Source organism: Podarcis pityusensis, assembly GCF_964106645.2.
Source record: "Podarcis pityusensis genome assembly, chromosome: 9".
NCBI classification, from domain to species: domain Eukaryota; kingdom Metazoa; phylum Chordata; class Lepidosauria; order Squamata; family Lacertidae; genus Podarcis; species Podarcis pityusensis.
The window spans coordinates 6,553,799-6,573,527 of NC_138034.1; the positions used below are offsets into that span (position 1 = coordinate 6,553,799).

Sequence of the window (19,729 nt, forward strand, 5' to 3'; positions counted from 1 at the left end):
GACCTTGTAGAGAAAACATTTGCTCAGTTTGGGAATCAAAATGGTTCCAGGTCGGTCTTCCTGTGCTGATCTATGTACGTGCTTGGTTGGTACACTTATGAACATTTAACATATATCTAAGACCTCAAAATTCCTATCACAATAGATAGAAGTGGACAGTGCCCACCCAGGGGCAGCTGTGGGCAGGAGTCCTGCATTGCAGGGTGTGAACTAGATGACCCTTGGCTGTCCCTTCTAACTCTACAATTCCACAATTCCATGAAAACATGCACTTCCTCATCCTTCCCATTTTTACTCTGCACATCATTTGGTATGGGTCAGTACTGAACCAAAGAGATCTCGTTCGGTTCTGCATTGCTTCCAAGGCAAATGCAAATCCCTTCCAAAGCTGCATATTCTTCCTGAACTGGTCTAGTCCATTTGGCCACTCAGCATTCTCTTGCCTCGTTTGCACCTCATTCTGCTGTGTGGGTCAAGTTAGGCACAGAGGAAGAAGAAGAAGAGTTTGGATTTGATATCGCGCTTTATCACTACCCGAAGGAGTCTCAAAGCGGCTAACAATCTCCTTTCCCTTCGTCCCCCACAACAAACACTCTGTGAGGTGAGTGAGGCTGAGAGACTTCAGAGAAATGTGACTAGCCCAAGGTCACCCAGCAGCTGCATGTGGAGGAGAGGGGAATCGAACCTGGTTCACCAGATTACGAGTCTACAGCTCTTAACCACTACACCACACTGGCTACCCCGCTCTCTGCAGGAGCCCAGCATATTAAGCTGAGAAATTGGCATTCCAAGTTTGTTGTCGTTATTTGTGATATTTATTCACCCCCTTTTTCCAGAAAGGTGAACTCAGAGAAACTTGCAAAAACAAGTGTGAAAATAAGAGTAATCACGAAGAGGGCTGCTCCTTGATGGAAGTTGAACAGAGCCTGTACTTGCTACAAGTCTTTTAAAGAAAAAGCTTCAATGCATTTTAGTGCTGTTGATTTAACCATAATGCAGTTACTGGGTGATGTACAAATGGATATGATGAGTGAGCAGATTATCCTTAAAAGGTTCTTAATGGTTGAGGCAAAGGCACTGACATGGGGAAAAGGACAGAAAGCTAGAGCAGGCTGCCAGAGTCTGACCTGGTCCAGGCTCAGGTGGAATTTAGAAGGATGAAGCAAAGTGGATATGATCCGCCTGCAAGATACCAAGATTATCCATGTCTTTCTGCAGACGGGCGGGGGGGGGGAGGGAAGCTTATGAATTTTATTGAGCAATAAATGTTTAATAGCTGTGTGATTTGCATGACAGGATAAGTAGAAAGTATGGATGAGAAATCCAATCTATTGGTGTCGCTTAAGCACATCATTACTCCACCAGTATAAGCAGTTCCTGCTTGTATTAACACACACTTCAGCACTGAGTAATAATGTTCACAGTGGGTGACAGATGCTTGGGAATGACATTACCCAGGGCTCCTGGATCATGAGGGTTGGAACTCTTGGGAGGGATTGAGTCCAAGCAACATCATTGGGAATAGGAGGAGAGGAATGGAATACCAGTTGAAAACTAGGTGCTGGAAACGGCAGGAGGAGAGGGTCCTGCTTGCTGGTTTCCCAAGGGCATCTTCTTGGCCATTGTAAGAAGAGGGTGCTGGACCACAGGGGCCATTGGCCGGATCCAACAGGCTTTTCTTGTGGGATGCAAGAATCAGGTGCAGTCAAACACAACATGGCTAGAGTGGACATGAAGGTTATCTCAGTCCTCCAGCCAGAACTTCCTGCTTTCCACGACTGAGACGAAACTTCCTATGGGCATCTTGAGATGGGCATGGCCTCTCAAGAAGTAGAAAGAACCAAGAACCACAGGCTGGTGACCATCTTGTCTCCTCTTGTCTCTATCGATGCCATCTTAACAACAGCACTACTAAGATGCACCCTTGGCTCCAGGCCAAGAGAAGAAAAGGGGGGCCTTCTCCCATAAGGAGATAGTTACCACATTTAAACTATGTTCTAACCTTTTAAGTCTGCCTTCTGGGAACCTTTGTGTGAACAGATGATTACTTGTGAGTAAACGTTTTATACTTTACAGAAGACTGCGTAGCGTCTTATTTTAGGAGGGATTAAATGGGGGAAATACCAGGAAATATTTACAGAGACTCTAACGAGTCTGAGCAAGCTATCTGCTGTGTGTGTGCTTAAAAAGGGGAGTGTTAACTCTGCTGATTTTGTTGAACTCATAAAGAAAAGTTGGGATAGGATATCTTAGACAATATATCCTCCCCCGCATCCCTAAACATTCCCACACTTCTTAGGCTCTTAATACTGTTACAAGACACCCCAATCTCTGAGCGGTGTGAGATTCCAGGAGGTTCCAGTCACTTATCCTTGGAATGAGGGACTGTGGAGACTGTGTTGTCTATATGTGTAAATAAATCATATATCCTGAACAACCTGAGTCTTAGATGGAGGGGTTCACAGTGCTGACACCTCCAAAAGGTGGTATTGGGCATAGGGTGGGTGAAAGAGTGATTTTCTCAGTGGGGAAGGGACAGGATAATTTCCAAGTCTGCCTCCAAATGAAGCCCATGGAGTGGAAGTCAAGAGCTCTTAAGTTGCTGAAAACACTAAGCGCAGTGACATGGCTGCAGTAGCTCTTCACAGACTGGAAGCAAGCAGCCTTCGACCCAAACAAGAAACTCACTTCAGTCTCCTAGCAGGACTCAGATGCACATGGCAGCAAATCACCTGTGGGCCATTGAGCTAGACAAGTGCTTTCTCCTGGCAGTCACAACAAGTCCAAACCATTCTAGCTCTCCTGCCACAGTGACCTACTTTTGCCTGCCACTTCGCGGCTGGATATTGAACAGCGCATTTTGACGTCACGCAGCTACACATGCATGACTGAGCAAGGAGTAGCATTTGGTTAGCATCAAACTGCACTCCAGAGAGATACTGAGACAGACAGACAGACAGCAAGTATGTTTTCTGCATCTCAAGACTTGCAACCTTCTTGTGGTGGAAGGAAAGAGTAAAAAGATACGTTTTGCTTTTTATTTTATTTTTAAAGCAAAAATAAAAACCTAAGTGATATAATCCATACTTGAAAATGCAAGGCTGTGGCTCAGTGGTTAGAGCACCTGCTTTGCATGCTGAACATCCCAAATTAAATTTCCAGGATCTCCAGGTCAGGCTGGGAGCTTGTCTCATTTGAAACACTGGAGAATTGTTGCCAGTCAGTATAGAAAACACTGAACTAGATGGACCAATGGATTGGCTCAGTGCCAGGCAGTTTCCTGTGCTGAAGACTCCTGACAGGATAAGAAATCTTTTGAGGAATCGAAGGGTGGGCTTCAATTACTGTTTTATTGCTGAGTGCCTCATAAGAACTTTCTGGCATTTACCGTTGTTTGACAGTGGAACAACTTCCTTCCTTGCAAGTTGGAGGTTTTTCAGCAGAGATGGCCATCTGTCAGAGATGCTTTAGCTGTGATTTGTGCATTGCAGGGGATGGACTAGATGATCCTAGAATTGTAGAACTCTGCAATTCTATGATTCACCAAGCATGCCAAGGTTGAAGCCATCAACAGAAGGCTGCCTTTGTGTGAATAATGAATGCCTTCCAAGACCAGCAGAACCTCTGAGCAGAAAAGCAACCCAGCTGCTGTGTAAATTTGAACCCTATTCCTTCTTCAGAGAATAATGTGCTCAACTGCTCCTGGCATCTCAAAAGCTCATTGTTCCCCAGATGCCCCAATTCCGCACAAACTCTGCTCCTCACTTCCAGGAGCACAACGGATGGCCGTGACAAATGGGAGATTTCATGGCAATCTGGTTCCTCAAGGAGAGAGGAAAACAATCATTAAGGGGTCCTTGAATTTCTTTCATCTGCTCTGAAGCGCCTGAGCTAAAGTATTAGAACAAGGTTTGGAGGGGGACCTTTCATTTGCCCCTCCCCACCTCGGTCTTGCATGCCTCACCTCCAGGAGGGAGCAAGGGGGGGTCTTGCTATTCCATTCTCACGGATCAGTTGCACTGACATCAACATTTCTGCATGTCCTTGCAACAAGCAGTATTCGATGGCTGCATACATAAGCAATAGAAATCGTTCGTATGGAAATCAAGATGTATAAGATGGTGTAAAAAGAACGGGAAATGGACTCAGGGTGGTACATTTTGAGATGACAAAGGCTCTCTCAGCTGCAAGCTTTGTTAGAAGGGATGTCAGGGAATTTAGGAGTATAAATTGCCGACACACTCTTATTCATCTCACGTCTGGAATGGAAATCAATCCAGTGAATACGATTGGTATTTACTGTTGTTGTGGTTGTCAGTCTGCAAATGGCAAACAATGGATTATGGCCACGTCCCCTACATTGGCATCCCGTTTCCTTTGCACTGTAATGAAAGGGGTAGAATGACATAATGGCAACATCATAATTACTTAAACAAGTTGCATAGTTTTGCCCCAATGGACAGCAAGATGAATAAAGCACCGTATTTTTTGCTCTATAAGACTCACTATTTCCCTCCTAAAAAGTAAGGGGAAATGTGTGTGTGTCTTATGCAGCGAATGCAGGCTGCGCAGCTATCCCAGAAGCCAGAACAGCAAGAGGGATTGCTGCTTTCACTGCGCAGCGATCCCTCTTGCTGTTCTGGCTTCTGAGATTCAGAATATTTTTTTTCTTGTTTTCCTCCTCCAAAAACCAGGTGCGTCTTGTGGTCTGGTGCGTCTTATAGAGCGAAAAATACGGTACTTTTCGGCAGACGATGAATGGCATTGGAACAAAAATAGGGCTGCAGGAAATGACTGCATTGCAGAATGGAAAGCAATGCATAGAGAGTAATGCCTCCTTACACCCCTAATTGTTTTGACCAGTGACCAGGGAGCAGGACCTTTGAAGTGGAGCTCTTTGAGTGGGCACAGCAGACAAGAAGAGGCTGCCCTTTAGGTAACTTAGTCCCAAACCATTAAGGGCTTTAAAGATCAGCACCAGCATTTTCAGCTGGGCCCAGAAATGCAGGCAGAGCCAATATAAATGGTGTAAAATTGGTGTTACATGTCCTGATTTCCCCCCTCCCCCCCCCCCATTTTGTAAACCACTTTGAGGTTGGCTGGTTTTGTTATAAGAATTTTAAGGTCATATATATAAAAAATTAAATGTTCATAACTGTGTATATAAACCACATGTCTGAAACCTCACAGATCAGGTCCTGAACAAATTGACCTCAAATATTTCTCTGCAAGGTCAAAGTGGGAAACCTCCCCATTGTCTCTTTCCTCACAAATCTTGTCTTAAGGGCGGATTCAAGATATGAACAGGGTGTGAGCCTGTAACCTAGATTCAGGAATTAAGTAGTGGCCAAAACCCAGATAATGCAATCAGGTAACTTGCCAGACAGGAGATAAACAACACACTCAGATTTCTGTTGTAGACCCCCTTTTCTGTGATGTAGGTATGATATACCGGTATCTGGGGGTGGTCTTGGACTCCAGGGCGGGCAATTTAAAATGTTTATATAAGGGCTTGCACGCATGGCTCTGGGTCCTCCTCCTTTCTCCTGTGTGTGGGGGAGCACCCTGTTGCAACCATTAATAAAGATCAGGCTTACTAGCTGCCTTGCTTCTCAATATTCTCTGGTTGGCCTCTGTTATTTTCTCCTACCAATAGAGAACCTAAAAAGAGGACTCTATATGGGCTCTTGGGTACCCCATAAGGGAAAAAGAGTAGGTTTTTTTCCCCTTATAATATCAATTTTTAAACAAACAAGCAGTGTATAAATTTTATGAAATAAAATAAATGAATAATAAACACCAGGGTGGCCCCATTCTGCCCCATTTGAAGATTTCAAAGCATCTTCAGAGGCAGCTGCACATAAAGAGCATTACAGAAATCCTGCTTGGAGAACAATATTATATAAATAGAGTAAATAAATATTTCCATGGCAAACATAGCCAATGCATCATGTTCCCCACTCTTTATATATGTATCCCTCCTTTCTTATGTCACCCAAGCAGACACTGACCACGCCTACAGCTGCTTAGACAGGTTCAGCAAGGTACGTTTTCAATCCGGGCCCTGTGTCAGAAGTGATGGTGCACTGTAACCCCACAGAGCTGCAAAGGGGGAGCTCCTGCCCCCCACAATTCCTTGCACACTCCCCAACTTGTGTTCCTCAAATAATAATTACTCTCCTCCACTGGCTACTACAAACGTTTTGATAGGAAGTCATTAGGGCATTCCTCAGACGCTGAAGTCCCACAGACCCGGCAAGAGGCACAGAACTCATTTCTCATCTCAGCGAGCCATGAACAGATGCAGAGAGCTGGCTTTTACAACCCACCAAATGCTGTTGAGACCGCTTGCATCAGCGATGAATAAAATTAGAGAGGAGCAGGAATTAAAAGGGACATAATGTAATTGAAAACCAGGAGCCTTTGGGGGACAATATCTTGGCTTCGATTGTTACGGCTTTCACTTCTTCTGCACTTCCATGGGGGACAGGAGGGAAGGAATGCATTGGGCTGACCCTGACATCTCTTTCGCATCACCTCTGAAAGTCCTAAAAGAATGGCTGGACCAGCGTCCATGCTCAGAAATTTAGCTTTGACAAATTAAGCCCTTGCCTAAGACTAGAGACACCACAGCAGTAAGAGCCGTCCTGAGAAATTGTCCTGAAAATATCACCTCTGTGCACACATATTCACATGTTTATGTGTCTTTTTGTTTGATAGTAGAACAATTGGAGAATTCTGATCCAAACAGAAACAGGAGTGGAAATTGCCCATGTTCATTGATAACGTCCCATGCTTGAAATGGAAATCAATCCAGCTGCTAATGTTCAATATTCACTGTTGCTGTCGCTTTCAGTTCACAAATAGTACATAATTGATTACACACACACACACACACACACACACACACACAACTTACTTGCACTGGGTTTCCTTTGCAGTGAAATTAATGGGGTGGAATAATATAATTCGTGACATAATGTCCTTGCTACAGTGGACAGCAAGACCAAGTGTTTGGCAGAAGACAGATTGCAGCAGAATGGAAACAGTGCTGTATGAATATATGACGAATTTTAAAAACTATTTAAACTTGACATCAAAAAAACAGACCAGAGATTTTCCTTCTAGGAATATTACCAACAGAAATAAAGCAAAACACAAGACCACTGTTTATGTACTCAATTACGGCTACAAGAATACTTGTAGCCAGAAGTTGGAAATGTGAAATAATACCAACAATAATAGATTGGCAAACACTCATGGTAGAGTATTTTCACTTAGCAAAGCTGACTGGAAAAGTTAGGGGAGCCCTAAATCAAAAAGTATATAGAGAATGGATATTATTCAAGGAGTATCTAAGATCACACTGTAAAAATGAAACTATCCTTGCAGAATTGAATGATACTTGTGTATAATAAATAATTGGAAAAATATCTTAGAAGAATATGCCGAAAAAGCTATAAAATAAACTGTGCGATAAAATCAAGATATTAGAAAAAGTACAACGAGAATGATTGGAAGTTTTTGTTCTAGAAGACTATATTGGTCAAGATATGATAATACCACCAATATTCTTTTATTTTAATGTTAATTCTTCTTTGCTTTTTATTCTTGTTATTCCTTTTTCATTTTGGTGTCAAATTCTGTTGTAACTATTTGTAATGTATTTGTATGCTAGTATTTTAAATCAATTGCTGAAGAATGGATGCTTTTGAATTATGGTGCTGGAGGAGACTCTTGAGAGTCCCATGGACTGCAAGAAGATCAAACCTCTCCATTCTGAAGGAAATCAGCCCTGAGTGCTGACTGGAAGGACAGATCCTGAAGCTGAGGCTCCAATACTTGGGCCATCTCATGAGAAGAGAAGACTCCCTGGAAAAGACCCTGATGTTGGGAAAGATGGAGGGCACAAGGAGAAGGGGACGACAGAGGACGAGATGGTTGGACAATGTTCTCGTAACTATCAACATGAATTTGACGAAACTGCAGGAGGCAGTGGAAGACAGGAGTGCCTGGCGTGCTCTGGTCCATGGGGTCACGAAGAGTCGGACATGACTAAACGACTAAACAACAAAAACAATTTTAAATCAATAAAGATATATTCTAAAAAAATAAAATAAAAAAGGAAACAGTGCTGTATGCATCAAATACCAGACAGAATGTAAAATCAGAAGAGCCTGCTGAATCAGGCCAGTGGCCTACCTAGGTCTGCATCCTGTTCTCACAGTGGCCAACCAGATGCCCATTATGGGAAACCTGCAACCAGGACCTCAGCACAAGAGCCCTCCCTGCCTCCTGTGGGAGTGAGTTCCATAGTTCAACTCTACGCTGCGTGAAGAAGGACTTCTTTTTATCTGTCTTGAATCTTCCGACATTCAGCTTCATGGGATACCCACATTTCCTAGTGCTATGAGAGAGGGGGAAAAAACTTTTCTCTTTCCACTCTCTCCACACCAGGCGTAATCTTATAAACGTCTATCATGTTGCCTCTTCCTCGCCTTTCTCTAAACAAAACAGTCCCAAATGCTGCAACCTTCTTTCACAGAGCAGTCGCTTCAACCCTGGATTATTTTGGCTGCTCTTTTCTGAACTTTCTCCTACTCTACAATATGCTTTTTGATATTCAAATGGTTTCCATTGGCTTTTTAACTGTGCTCATCTGCTGTGTTCATTCCTTTAATATTAGGGTTTTGTTTTTGTTTTTTAAACAAATGCTTTAAAGGATTCACAGTTAGTGTTTTATTGGGGGCTCCCCTCCCCAATAAAGGTGGGATTTGTTTTGTTTGTTTTAAAAAACCAAACACCTCACATTTCAAAAGGGGCTATTTTGATAGGGGGGGGGAGTACCATTCATGTGCAAATTAGCCTTTGATTGACAACGTGCCCAAGCCTCCCTCTCATTTGTATCTTTTGCTAATTCACATTGCATAATGGATGCAGCTTTCCCTCTGCCTAGCAACAGCCTCATTAGGGGCTCCTCTTAGGCCAAGGTCTGCCTGGATCTCAACACTGCCCAGTCCTCTTTATGCCACTCTCAGCAATCAAGGCGGCATTCCTGCAAACAATGGCCTATATATCTTTCTGCCTCAGTTCTCCTCACCATGGCTACTCAGACACCTGGTGCATGTGGCGGGTCTAATTTGTGAGATGTGCAAATATCCTCCACCCACAATTGCTCCTGTTTGTCAATTTGTCAATATTGCTCAAAAACTGTCATTGTTATTGCCAATATGCCAATTTAGGAACCGAATGGACTTGATCTCCTGACCATCCATTGGACTTTAATTTCTCTTGATATGTTCAGTTTGCATGATACGTTGGTCTATGGATTTACACTTTGTGAGATATTATATGTTGAATTGTGTTTGAAATAGAAGTTACATAGTCAAAAACAGCCTGTTATGTTGTGTGTGTTGTTACCAGGATTGTATTTACGTAACCTAAGGCTTAGTAGTGTTTTGCATGTCATAGCATCAGAACACCAAAAGGGTCTGCTGGATCAGGCCATTCCATTGATCTGGTACAGCAGGACTTTAACCATCTGACTTCCTAACCAGGGTATTGTGGGGGTTTTTGGGGGGGGCAGTCTAGATGATGCTCTGGGTCCCTTCCAATCTTTGTGGGTCCTATACCCAGTGAGGATTAGAATCTGAAGTAGGATTCTACTGCTAAACTGGTTGGGCAAGTCTCTTTGTTGGCCAATGACCGTAGGTGGTCCTCATCAGCTAAGTGTCCTCCTCAGCACCCCAAAAGAAGGAGCCAGGCTGCAAGAGCTGCAAGTAAGTGATGGGGTCCTCCAGGCTAACAATGGGCTCCACCTAGCTGCTAGGTAGGAGAATGAAAGCCAGTGTGGTGTGTGAGGGCTGAGCTGGAAGCAAGACAAGGAGAAGCTGCAACTAATGGAGAAGCAAGATCTATTGGGGTGTTAATGCTGTGGTCCCTTCACCTTATGCTTATGTTGTATAGATGTGTGTAATAATAATAATAATAATAATAATAATAATAATAATTTATATATACCCCACCCATCTGGCTGGATTTCCCCAGCCACTCTGGGCGACTTCCAACAGAATATTAAAATACAATAGTCTAAAGCCATGTACTAAACATAGTCTAAAAAGTTAAAGCTATGGTTTTCCCAGTAGTAATATATGGAAGTGAGAGCTGGACCATAAAGAAGGCTGATCGCCGAAGAATTGATGCTTTTGAATTTTGGTGCTGGAGGAGACTCTTGAGAGTCCCATGGACTGCAAGAAGATCAAACCTATCCATTCTGAAGGAAATCAGCCCTGAGTGCTCACTGGAAGGACAGATCCTGAAGCTGAGGCTCCAAGACTTTGGCCACCTCATGAGAAGAGAAGACTCCCTGGAAAAGACCCTGATGTTGGGAAAGATGGAGGGCACAAGGAGAAGGGGCCGACAGAGGACGAGATGGTTTGACAGTGTTCTCGAAGCTACAAACATGATTTTGACCAAACTGTGGGAGGCAGTGGAAGACAGGAGTGCCTGGCGTGCTCTGGTCCATGGGGTCACGAAGAGTCGGACACGACTAAACGACTAAACAACAACAACAAAACCATATACAGTGGTACCTCGGGTTACATACGCTTCAGGTTACATACGCTTCAGGTTACAGACTCCGCCAACCCAGAAATAGTATCTCGGGTTAAGAACTTTGCTTCAGGATGAGAACACAAATCATGCTCCAGCAGCGCGGAGGCAGTGGGAGGCCCCATTAGCTAAAGTGGTGCTTCAGGTTAAGAACAGTTTCAGGTTAAGAACGGACCTCCGGAACGAATTAAGTACTTAACCCGAGGTACCACTGTATCCTAAATACACCACATTCTGACCTTCATTCCAAGGATACTGAACCCTGCATAAGCGCTGGAACCACTGGAATTGCTCACCACTCAGAGGTTGGGGTGCATGAAACACTGGTGTTAGCGGTGGGATTGCATTTCCCGTAGGAAGAAATGTGAGCCCCTATATCCTCTGAGAAATCCATCTATCCTAAAGAGACTCCACTGTCCTTCATTCCAAGGAAACTGAACTCTGGGCAAGCGCAGGAACCCCTAGACTCTCTCCCCAGTTGGAGATTGGAGTGGCATGTAACATGGGCATGCCTTGTGGCCATATGAGGGATATTGGTTTGGTGCGGAAGATGCTGGACTAGATCAGCCTCTTGCGGATTCTGATCTAAGAGCGCTGACCTCTTAAATCCACGGAAGGCAGCAGCCTGAATCACAGCAATTTCATCTGACTTTCATCTGAGTCTTTGGCACAGCAAATGCACGGACAGCTCCTCCTAGACTCTGTGTGTTGTTGAGGCTTGGAGAGGGGAGGGTCAATAATGGGGGGGGGGAGAGAATGAGCTCTGAAGCATTCTTGGTTTTAATCTCACACATTGTTGCTTTCTCGCTGCTTTGAATGTCACTCCTGCCTCCAGGCGGGTCCAGGGTTGAGAAAGACTCCCTGCCTTTTCACCCAGGCATTTCCTGTGATTCTTGTTCAAATGTTTTCCCAGTACGGCTTCAGACAGAAATGCCAGAACAATATAAATGGTAAAATATGGAGACGCAAAGGGTGTGGAAAAGATGGAGTCATGGCCCATAGACGCCACCCCCACCCACAGCTCAGTGGCAGAGCATCTGTCTTGCAAGCAGCAGGTCCCAGGGTACATCTCCAACATCTCCAGGTATCGTCCACACTGAGCAACATGGACCAGTGGCCTGACTCACTATAAGGCAGCTTCCTGTTGTTGCTGTTGTTTAGTCGTTTAGTCGTGTATGACTCTTCGTGACCCCATGAACCAGAGCACGCCAGGCACTCCTGTCTTCCACTGCCTCCCGCAGTTTGGTCAAACTCATGTTTGTAGCTTTGAGAACACTGTCCAACCATCTCGTCCTCTGTCATCCCCTTCTCCTTGTGCCCTCCATCTTTCCCAACATCAGGGTCTTTTCCAGGGAGTCTTCTCTTCTCATGAGGTGGCCAAAGTCTTGGAGCCTCAGCTTCACAATCTGTCCTTCCAGTGAGCACTCAGGGCTGATTTCCTTAAGAATGGAGAGGTTTGTTCTTCTTGCAGTCCATGGGACTCTCAAGAGTCTCCTCCAGCACCATAATTCAAAAGCATCAATTCTTCGGCGATCAGCCTTCTTTATGGTCCAGCTCTCACTTCCATACATCACAACTGGGAAAACCATGGCTTTAACTATACGGACCTTTGTTGGCAAGGTGATGTCTCTACTTTTTAAGATGCTTCCTTTTTAGGGCAGCTTCCTAGGATCCTGAAAAAGCACCTTTCTTCCATGACCCAGAGATGCACAACTGCTCAGTGTTGTAGCACTAGAATTCGAGGACATCTAATGAAGCTGAAGACTGGAAGAGTCATGAGAGGTAAAAGAAAGCCCTTCTTCAAGCAGCGCGTAGTTAAACTATGGAACTCCCTCCCACAGGAGGCAGTGAAGGCCACCAACCTAGATGGTCTTGAAAGAGGATGGGACAACCATGAAGGAAAAGGCTATGCATGGCTACTAGTCAAGATGGTTGTGCTCTGCCTCCATGGTCAAGAGGCGGCCGTGCTTCTGACTACCAGTGGCTGGAAGCCACAGGAGGAGAGAGGTGTCTTGTGCTTGAATCCTGCCATTGGCCTGATCCATCAGGTTCTTCTCATGTTCTTATCCCCAACCCTTAATCCAAATATTGCAGCAGCCATTCAAAAGCCGCTTTCTGGTGATGAAACCATTCGTGAGCCACTTGCACCAAGGAGCAGTCCGTATTCTCACAAGATCTGCATTTGACCATGAAAAGTCTTTGCATCCATCCATCTTGTGAGCGGGTGGAAAACACAAAGGCCCAAGAGACCAGTGTTTTCCAGGGTAACAAATTTTGGCTCCAGCAGAAGCATCTCCAGGAGAGAAAACTAATGGAGGAAGGAACTTGTCTTCTCTCACCTCCTCCCTGGCTCATGGCAAAGTCCATGGAGGAGACCATTTGGGCTTAATTACAGCATCAAGGGATCTTCTGGAGAGGAGAGGTTGGGCAGGGGAAGGGCTGGGGGAAATGTGTGCGTTCTGAGTCAGCTGAGGGCGACCACCCTATCTCCTTTGAATTATTACTGGCAAAAGAAGCTGGTCACAGCCCTATAGTCTGAAATCCTCACAGACCCACATCCAACTGCTTTCATAAAAAAGTTTCAACAGCCTCTGGAGGCTGCTTCATTTGGATGAATGGGGAGGTTCCTGCCACCCTCAGTGTGACTTCCACCAGCCCCCGCCTGCCTGCTTGCCTTCTTACTTAGAAGCAGACCAGGCAGTGGCCCTGCCTCTCAGCTCCCTCCTCTTCCTCCCTAGGCTCAGTGGTGTCTGCTTAGAAAAGGGGGTGGCCTCTCCTTCCTTGGAGGTTTTTAAGCAGAGGTCGGATGCAGTGGCAGATCTTGGAGTCTCAAATTTCAGCGATGTCCCCAAGGCTCTGTGCCCAGTGTAACCAAACCAGTTGTGCTCCCCTAAATCTGACTTTGTTGGATGGGCCACTTCCTCCTGCTCTTCTTCTTCTTTGGCGATCACTTACTGCCGAGTAAGATTGTCTTCCATAAACACAGTCTTAACAGTGAGTCCGTAAGTGACTGTGGAGGCCAATTCTGGATCCACACGTCCTTCCACAGTGGGGACATTGGTTTTCAGGTGGGAGTTGATCACAGTGTGGATTTGCCAAGGGTGCCTTCCTCTTAGCATGTTTCTCCCTTGCGTTCTGAGTTCGAGTGTCTTCAAAGTCCATGACGCCTTTGGTAAAGGCAGTTCTCCAATTGGAGCGCTCGCAGACCAGTGTTTCCCAGTTGTCGGTGTTTATACTACATATTTTTAGATTTGCCTTGAGACAGTCTTTAAACCTCTTTTGTTGACCCACCACCATTGCGCTTTCCATTTTTAGGTTTGGAATAGAGTAGTTGCTTTGGAAGACGATAATCAGGCATCCGCAAAACATGACCAGTCCAACGAAGTTGATGTTGAAGAATCATTGCTTCCACACTGGTGATCTTTGCTTCATCCAGTACACTGATATTAGTTTGCCTGTCTTCCCAAGTGATGTATAAGATTTTTCAGAGACACCGTTGATGGAATCTTTCAAGAAATTGGAGTGGGCCACATATAACGGATTCATCAGTTGCGTTTCCTGCCTTGCAGGGGGTTGGACTAGATGACCCTTGGGATCCCTTCCAACTCTATGATTTTATACTCAGAAGATAGGGACGCGGGTGGCGCTGTGTGTTAAACCACAGAGCCTAGGACTTGCCGATCAGAAGGTCGGTGGTTTGAATCCCCGCGACGGTCCCTGCTCGGTCCCTGTTCCTGCCAACCTAGCAGTTCGAAAGCACGTCAAAGTGCAAGTAGATAAATAGGTACCGCTCTGGCAGGAAGGTAAACGGCGTTTCCATGTTCTGCTCTGGCCACATGACCCGGAAGCCAATAAAGCGAGATGAGCGCCGCAACCCCAGAGTCGGCCACGACAGGACCTAACGGTCAGGGGTCCCTTTACCCATTACCTTTACTCAGAAGATAACAGGGGTCCTCCTTTTGCTCTTCCTTCTGTACTTGCCTTTCACAGGCATCTAGTTCTTTTCAGCTATGCTTTAATTTGCATGGGTGTGGTCAAGTGTGGTATATTTGTAAACATTTTATCAACACTGTTTAATAAATATATTTTAAAAATTGTCCAGCTTTCCAATCTTCTTATAAGATTGATGTGGAGGGCAATGTATCCACAAGCATGCCTTTCAGCTTATTTGCATGGAGTTCTATTATGCAGGAGAAAATCTTATCAACAGCTCTGGGTGGGCAGGGGCTTGTAGGGCGAGCTTGGCGTGGGCACAGAGAAAACCCTGCCAGTCAACAACGGGCACCTGTGACTGGCAGCCCCTTCCCTTCCCCCAGCATGGCTTGGCAGCTTGATCCTGCCCTGGAGAAAAATGCTGCTCTTGGGGTCCTCTCCCTCCCATCAGAACTATTTTATAGAAAACCTCAGCAGAAATGGGCAGCAAATCAGCAAGCAGATCTATATCTGGAAATGGGCCAAACTTTGCTTAGAATAATCCGTGCACATTGTCAAGTTGAAGGGGTACGATTTGGTCATTTTAGACTATGGATTAGGGAGGGAGGAAAGAATTTGACTGGGTTTGCCTTCAGAATTCACCCTTTCCAAAACAATACTCAAAGCAAAGCACAGCCAGTTTGGCACTCTTCCAGATTTTGCAAGGCAAAAGTAAAGGCTACAAATGATATGCTTGTGCAAGGGCAAAGGGTACATCAAAAGCAGATAGCTGTGAAAGCAGCATACATTCAAAAATGCATTCTATTGGGAGAAATTGCTTTACAGGAAAACAACTCTATATGTTAAGGGGAAATTGCACCCAAAATGTGTATATTAGTAGAAATGCACTGTAAATTCCTGATGACTTCCCACAAAGTCTGATGTGGAGAACTGTAAAAATGAAGAACCAAGAGAAACGAAAGCTGACAGATTTGCCTATCCCTGCTCTGGGTTTAATGCATTTTAGAAAGCAAAGTCTGTCTTGCTCCATTCATTTAAATATGCAGTAAGACAGCCCTGCTGTGTTTGGGGCTCTTTTGCTCATTCTGGACTCTGGACATCTGCCCAAAAGTCCGACTCTAGTGCTGCCACAAATCTTTTTCCCAGAGAGGAGAAACGCAGTTACTGTACTGTTCAGGATCCATTGGGTTATAAGCTACGAGATTGCCTTATGCCATATATGCCCACTTGATCGCTTCGAACAGTAGAACTGGCACAGTTAACAGGTGCCACTTAATACCCCCATCACATTTGTAAGAAATATCTAGTGTGGCAGCGCCTACACTTTGGAACTCCCTGCCGATTGACACCAGCTAAGACACCTGCTGAAAACATTCCTTTTTAGATAAGCCTATCCAGATAGCAGGAGATGTGGGTGGCACTGTGGGTTAAACCACAGAGCCTAGGACTTGCTGATCAAAAGGTTGGCGGTTCGAATCTCTGCGATGGGGTGAGCTCCCATTGCTCAGTCCCAGCTCCTGCCAACCTAGCAGTTTGAAAGCACGTCAAAGTGCAAGTAGATAAATACCATAGGTACCGCTCCGGCGGGAAGGTAAATGGCGTTTCCGTGCGCTGCTCTGGTTCGCCAGAAGCGGCTTAGTCATGCTGGCCACATGACCCGGAAGCTGTACACTGGCTCCCTTGGCCAGTAAAGCGAGATGAGTGCCGCAACCCCAGAGTTGGAACAACTGGACCTAATGGTCGGGGTCCCTTTACCTTTACCTTTACCCAGATGCTTAGAAAGTTGATGCAAGTTTTACTTGCTGACAGCAGCAAGAATGATCATAGCTAGGAAATGGGAAAAGCAAGGAGGATTTCAAATAGAAGAATGGTATAAAGAAGTGTGGGATATAGCAAAATGATAAATTAACGTGCACTATCTAAGTAAGAAGGGAAATATGGAAGAGAAATGACTTTGAGGAAATATGGGCGGTATTTGTGGTATTTGTATTGTTAAAACAGAAAGGGGTCATGCCATCTGAAGAAGGGTAAATTTTTTGGAAAGTTGGATAATTATAATAAATAATGGTCTTGGGGTGGGTGCAAATTTCTATTTGTATTCTTATTGCTCTGTTAAAAAAGAAAATTTATTTTAAAAAGGAAAGTTGGTGCAAGTTTTAATCTGTTTTTAGTCTGAAATTTTAACTTTCTGTAAGTCTAAAATTATTGTTAATTTTTCTTGTTGGTGATTTTATTGCTTTCTCTTTTTTGTAAACCACTTTGAGGGTTTTTTCTTTTTTTACAATCAAGTGGTATATAAATTTTATGAAATAGAAATGTAAGTACATTGAGTGAGTAGAGCTAGCAGATATCCTGCTATTGACACCTCTTGTTAGGCCAGCTCTTATTTATTCCCACCCCATTCATTCAGAAAAGGGTTAAGAACTCTGGTGCAGATGATCAACTGAGCGGGGGAATGCAACTTGTGGATCATTTTATTTAAACAAATAAAATAATACGATCCCAGCTTTATTTTAAAGCTGACGTGTTCGTAGAGTATACAGAGCCACGTAGTGGTTGGCCTTTAATTCTTAATAGCCTCTTTTAAATGCAGGGTTAAGGTCCAGAAATGCAAACTGCAACTGTCAGGAGCTCAGCACCAAATGCAAAATTCTGTGTTTGCAAGGTTGGGTGTTGGAATTATGGAATATGCACAGCTGTGGCTCCCAGTGCCGAGACCTGGGATTCAGGGATGCTAAACCAACGTTCCTCCCCCAAACATCAAACCTTGTTTGCCAAGACACTAAGCACACCGGGAGCACCTTCGCTTCCCTTGGAGGAGGGGGATTCTATATTCCAGGCCTCTTTTTTAATAATAATAATAATAAACCCTGCTCATGATTCAGACACTCAGAATTCTAAACAACTCAGTGATGCCCTTTCAATTAGTCTGCCATACCAAAGTCAGAGGCCTTTAATTGAGTCCCAGGATGCATCTATTATACACAAGGCTGGGTAACTCAAGATGCTGCTCTGTTTTATTTATTCCATTCAAAGTTTAAAATGCTGGAAGCGCTGCCTTGGTCTCTCACCCACCAACTGTAGAAGATATCACAAGCCTGTGGTGAAGGATGCAATCACCTACAGAAGTAAGTATTTGAATTCAAAGAGTAGAGCAGGTGGAGTGGTTTGTGTGTCACAATTGCCTCTATTCCTTCCGTCTTCTTCATCAGTTTATTTACAAGTGGGAACTGCAGCAAAATGTTGCAGCCATGCCCTTTTCCAAGGTACTCCATTTCATTTCCCCTCTCACCCAGTCTCCTTTCCCTCCCCTTCAGCCTGCTGTTGCCTCACTCTTCTACTCAGGTGGTACCATTGGGGCTACATAAGCAACGACATTCATACAAAGTTTCTCCACTCCTGACATAGGTCTTCTGTGAAGCAATACACTCCTCACCCAGGGAACCTTTCCTGCGACCAGCGCTTCTTTTCGGGGGGGGGGGCGCAGGGAGACGCGTACCCCTAAACATTTTGTGTTGCCCCTGTCAGGAGCTCGTCCTACTCTCGAGTAGGACCCTGGCAGAGACACATGCCCGACTGGCATGTTCCCTCCCTCCTGGTCGATCGCTCGGGAGCTTCAAAAGCTTTCTTCTGCCCGAACATCACAGTGACCGATGCCAACAGACACCAGCACACATAGGGATCCGCAGAGTCTTCACAGCTTTTCGTGACAGACCTCAGCAACTCAGCATTTTGGCTAATCTACTTTATTTACACATAAACACACACAGAGCACTGCAACATGGCTCCCTCTCTCTCTAGCATCAGACAGTAAAAAGAGAACAAAGGACAATAGTCTCACTTCACGGAACACAGTAACACAAACATCCTGTCTCCGTCACTTCCCACTCTGTGGAGTCAAAACATACACCGTCATGTGATAGACAACAATCCTATGACTGCAATCATGGAGCAGGAATTCTAACAGCCCCAACTGACCGACTGATGGACCAATATGCCAGCTGTCTCTGCAGTAGCAGCGCAGACTGGAGCTCCATCATTCTCCAGTGCCCAAAGAGGGGAGTCTGGGGTGACCACAGTGGAGGCGACGGTGCTGCTCCTCTTCCTCCTCTTGCCGGGCTAGAGACAGCCGGTGAGCACTTGCCTCTCCTCGCTCAAGCCGACCCCATCGCCTCCTTTGCCAGGGGCCTACCCATCCTCTCAGCACCACCTCAAGTCCGTCATCTGGGGGTTGGGAGGGAGGGGGCAAGGAGCAGCCAAAATGAGAGTACCCCTAAACATTTTTTTATAAAAGAAGCACTGCCTGTGACCATGACATGTCTCCCCAAATTGACATCATCTCCTTGCACTCAAGAAAACAGCAAAAGATAGAGTCAGAAAAGATACTCACACGATGACATAGGGATTGGGTACGTTGCCCTTCTTGGTTGAGGGAAGATTGCTGGCCCCATGCAGCGTGACCTCAACGGATTCCATCTCAGGATTAGCCAAGTGCAAGGCGTTGGGTCTGGAAGTCAGCGTTCCTGGCTCTGCAGGATCCTCCTTCACCTGCCCAGGGGAAGCAGAAGAAACACCAACTCAGCAGAACTGAGGTTTGTCCGACGACATCCACTGCAGAATGTGGCAGCAAAGCAGCTGGTAGTTAAACTCTGGAACTCAGATTGGAGAACTGGGCCCAAAATAACAGAATGAATTTCAGTAGGAACAAATGTAAGGTTCTGTACTTAAACAGGAATAACCAGCTGCACAAATATAAGATGGGGGACACCTGGCTTGCCAGCGGTATGTGTGAAAAGCATCTAGGGGTCACTCCCAGGAGAGACTTGTGGCTTGGGCGTGCTGCAGGCTCGTGGTGAGTGCCGCCCACCATTTTGTCACCCCCCTCAGTGGGGACATCCAGGGCGGACCAGACCCACCGCACCCTCCTCGCTATGCCCCTGCATGACTCAAAAGTGTGATGCAGCAACAAAAAAAAGTGAATGCATTTCTGGGCCGCATTAACAGAAGTATAGATCAAGGGAGGTAAAAGAACCACTCTATTCTGCCTCGGTCAGACCACGCTTGGAATATTGTGTCTAGTTCTGGGCACCAAAATTTAAGAAGGATGTTGACAAGTTGGAACATGTGCAGAGGAGGGCAACCAAGGTGTTCAAGGGCCCGGAAACCAAGCCTGATGAGGAATGGA

General features: G+C 45.2%; 1 protein-coding gene across 3 annotated transcripts in view; it reads right to left on the reverse strand.

The window, feature by feature from the left end:
* CCDC33 (coiled-coil domain containing 33) overlaps positions 1-19,729 on the reverse strand; it is a 168,107-nt gene that overhangs the window by 132,987 nt on the left and 15,391 nt on the right. For all 3 annotated transcript variants that reach the window (XM_081019942.1, XM_081019940.1, XM_081019941.1), the window contains one exon: positions 18,935-19,092. In XM_081019942.1, the coding sequence (XP_080876068.1) occupies positions 18,935-19,092 (158 nt within the window). The remainder of the gene's footprint in view (positions 1-18,934; positions 19,093-19,729) is intronic.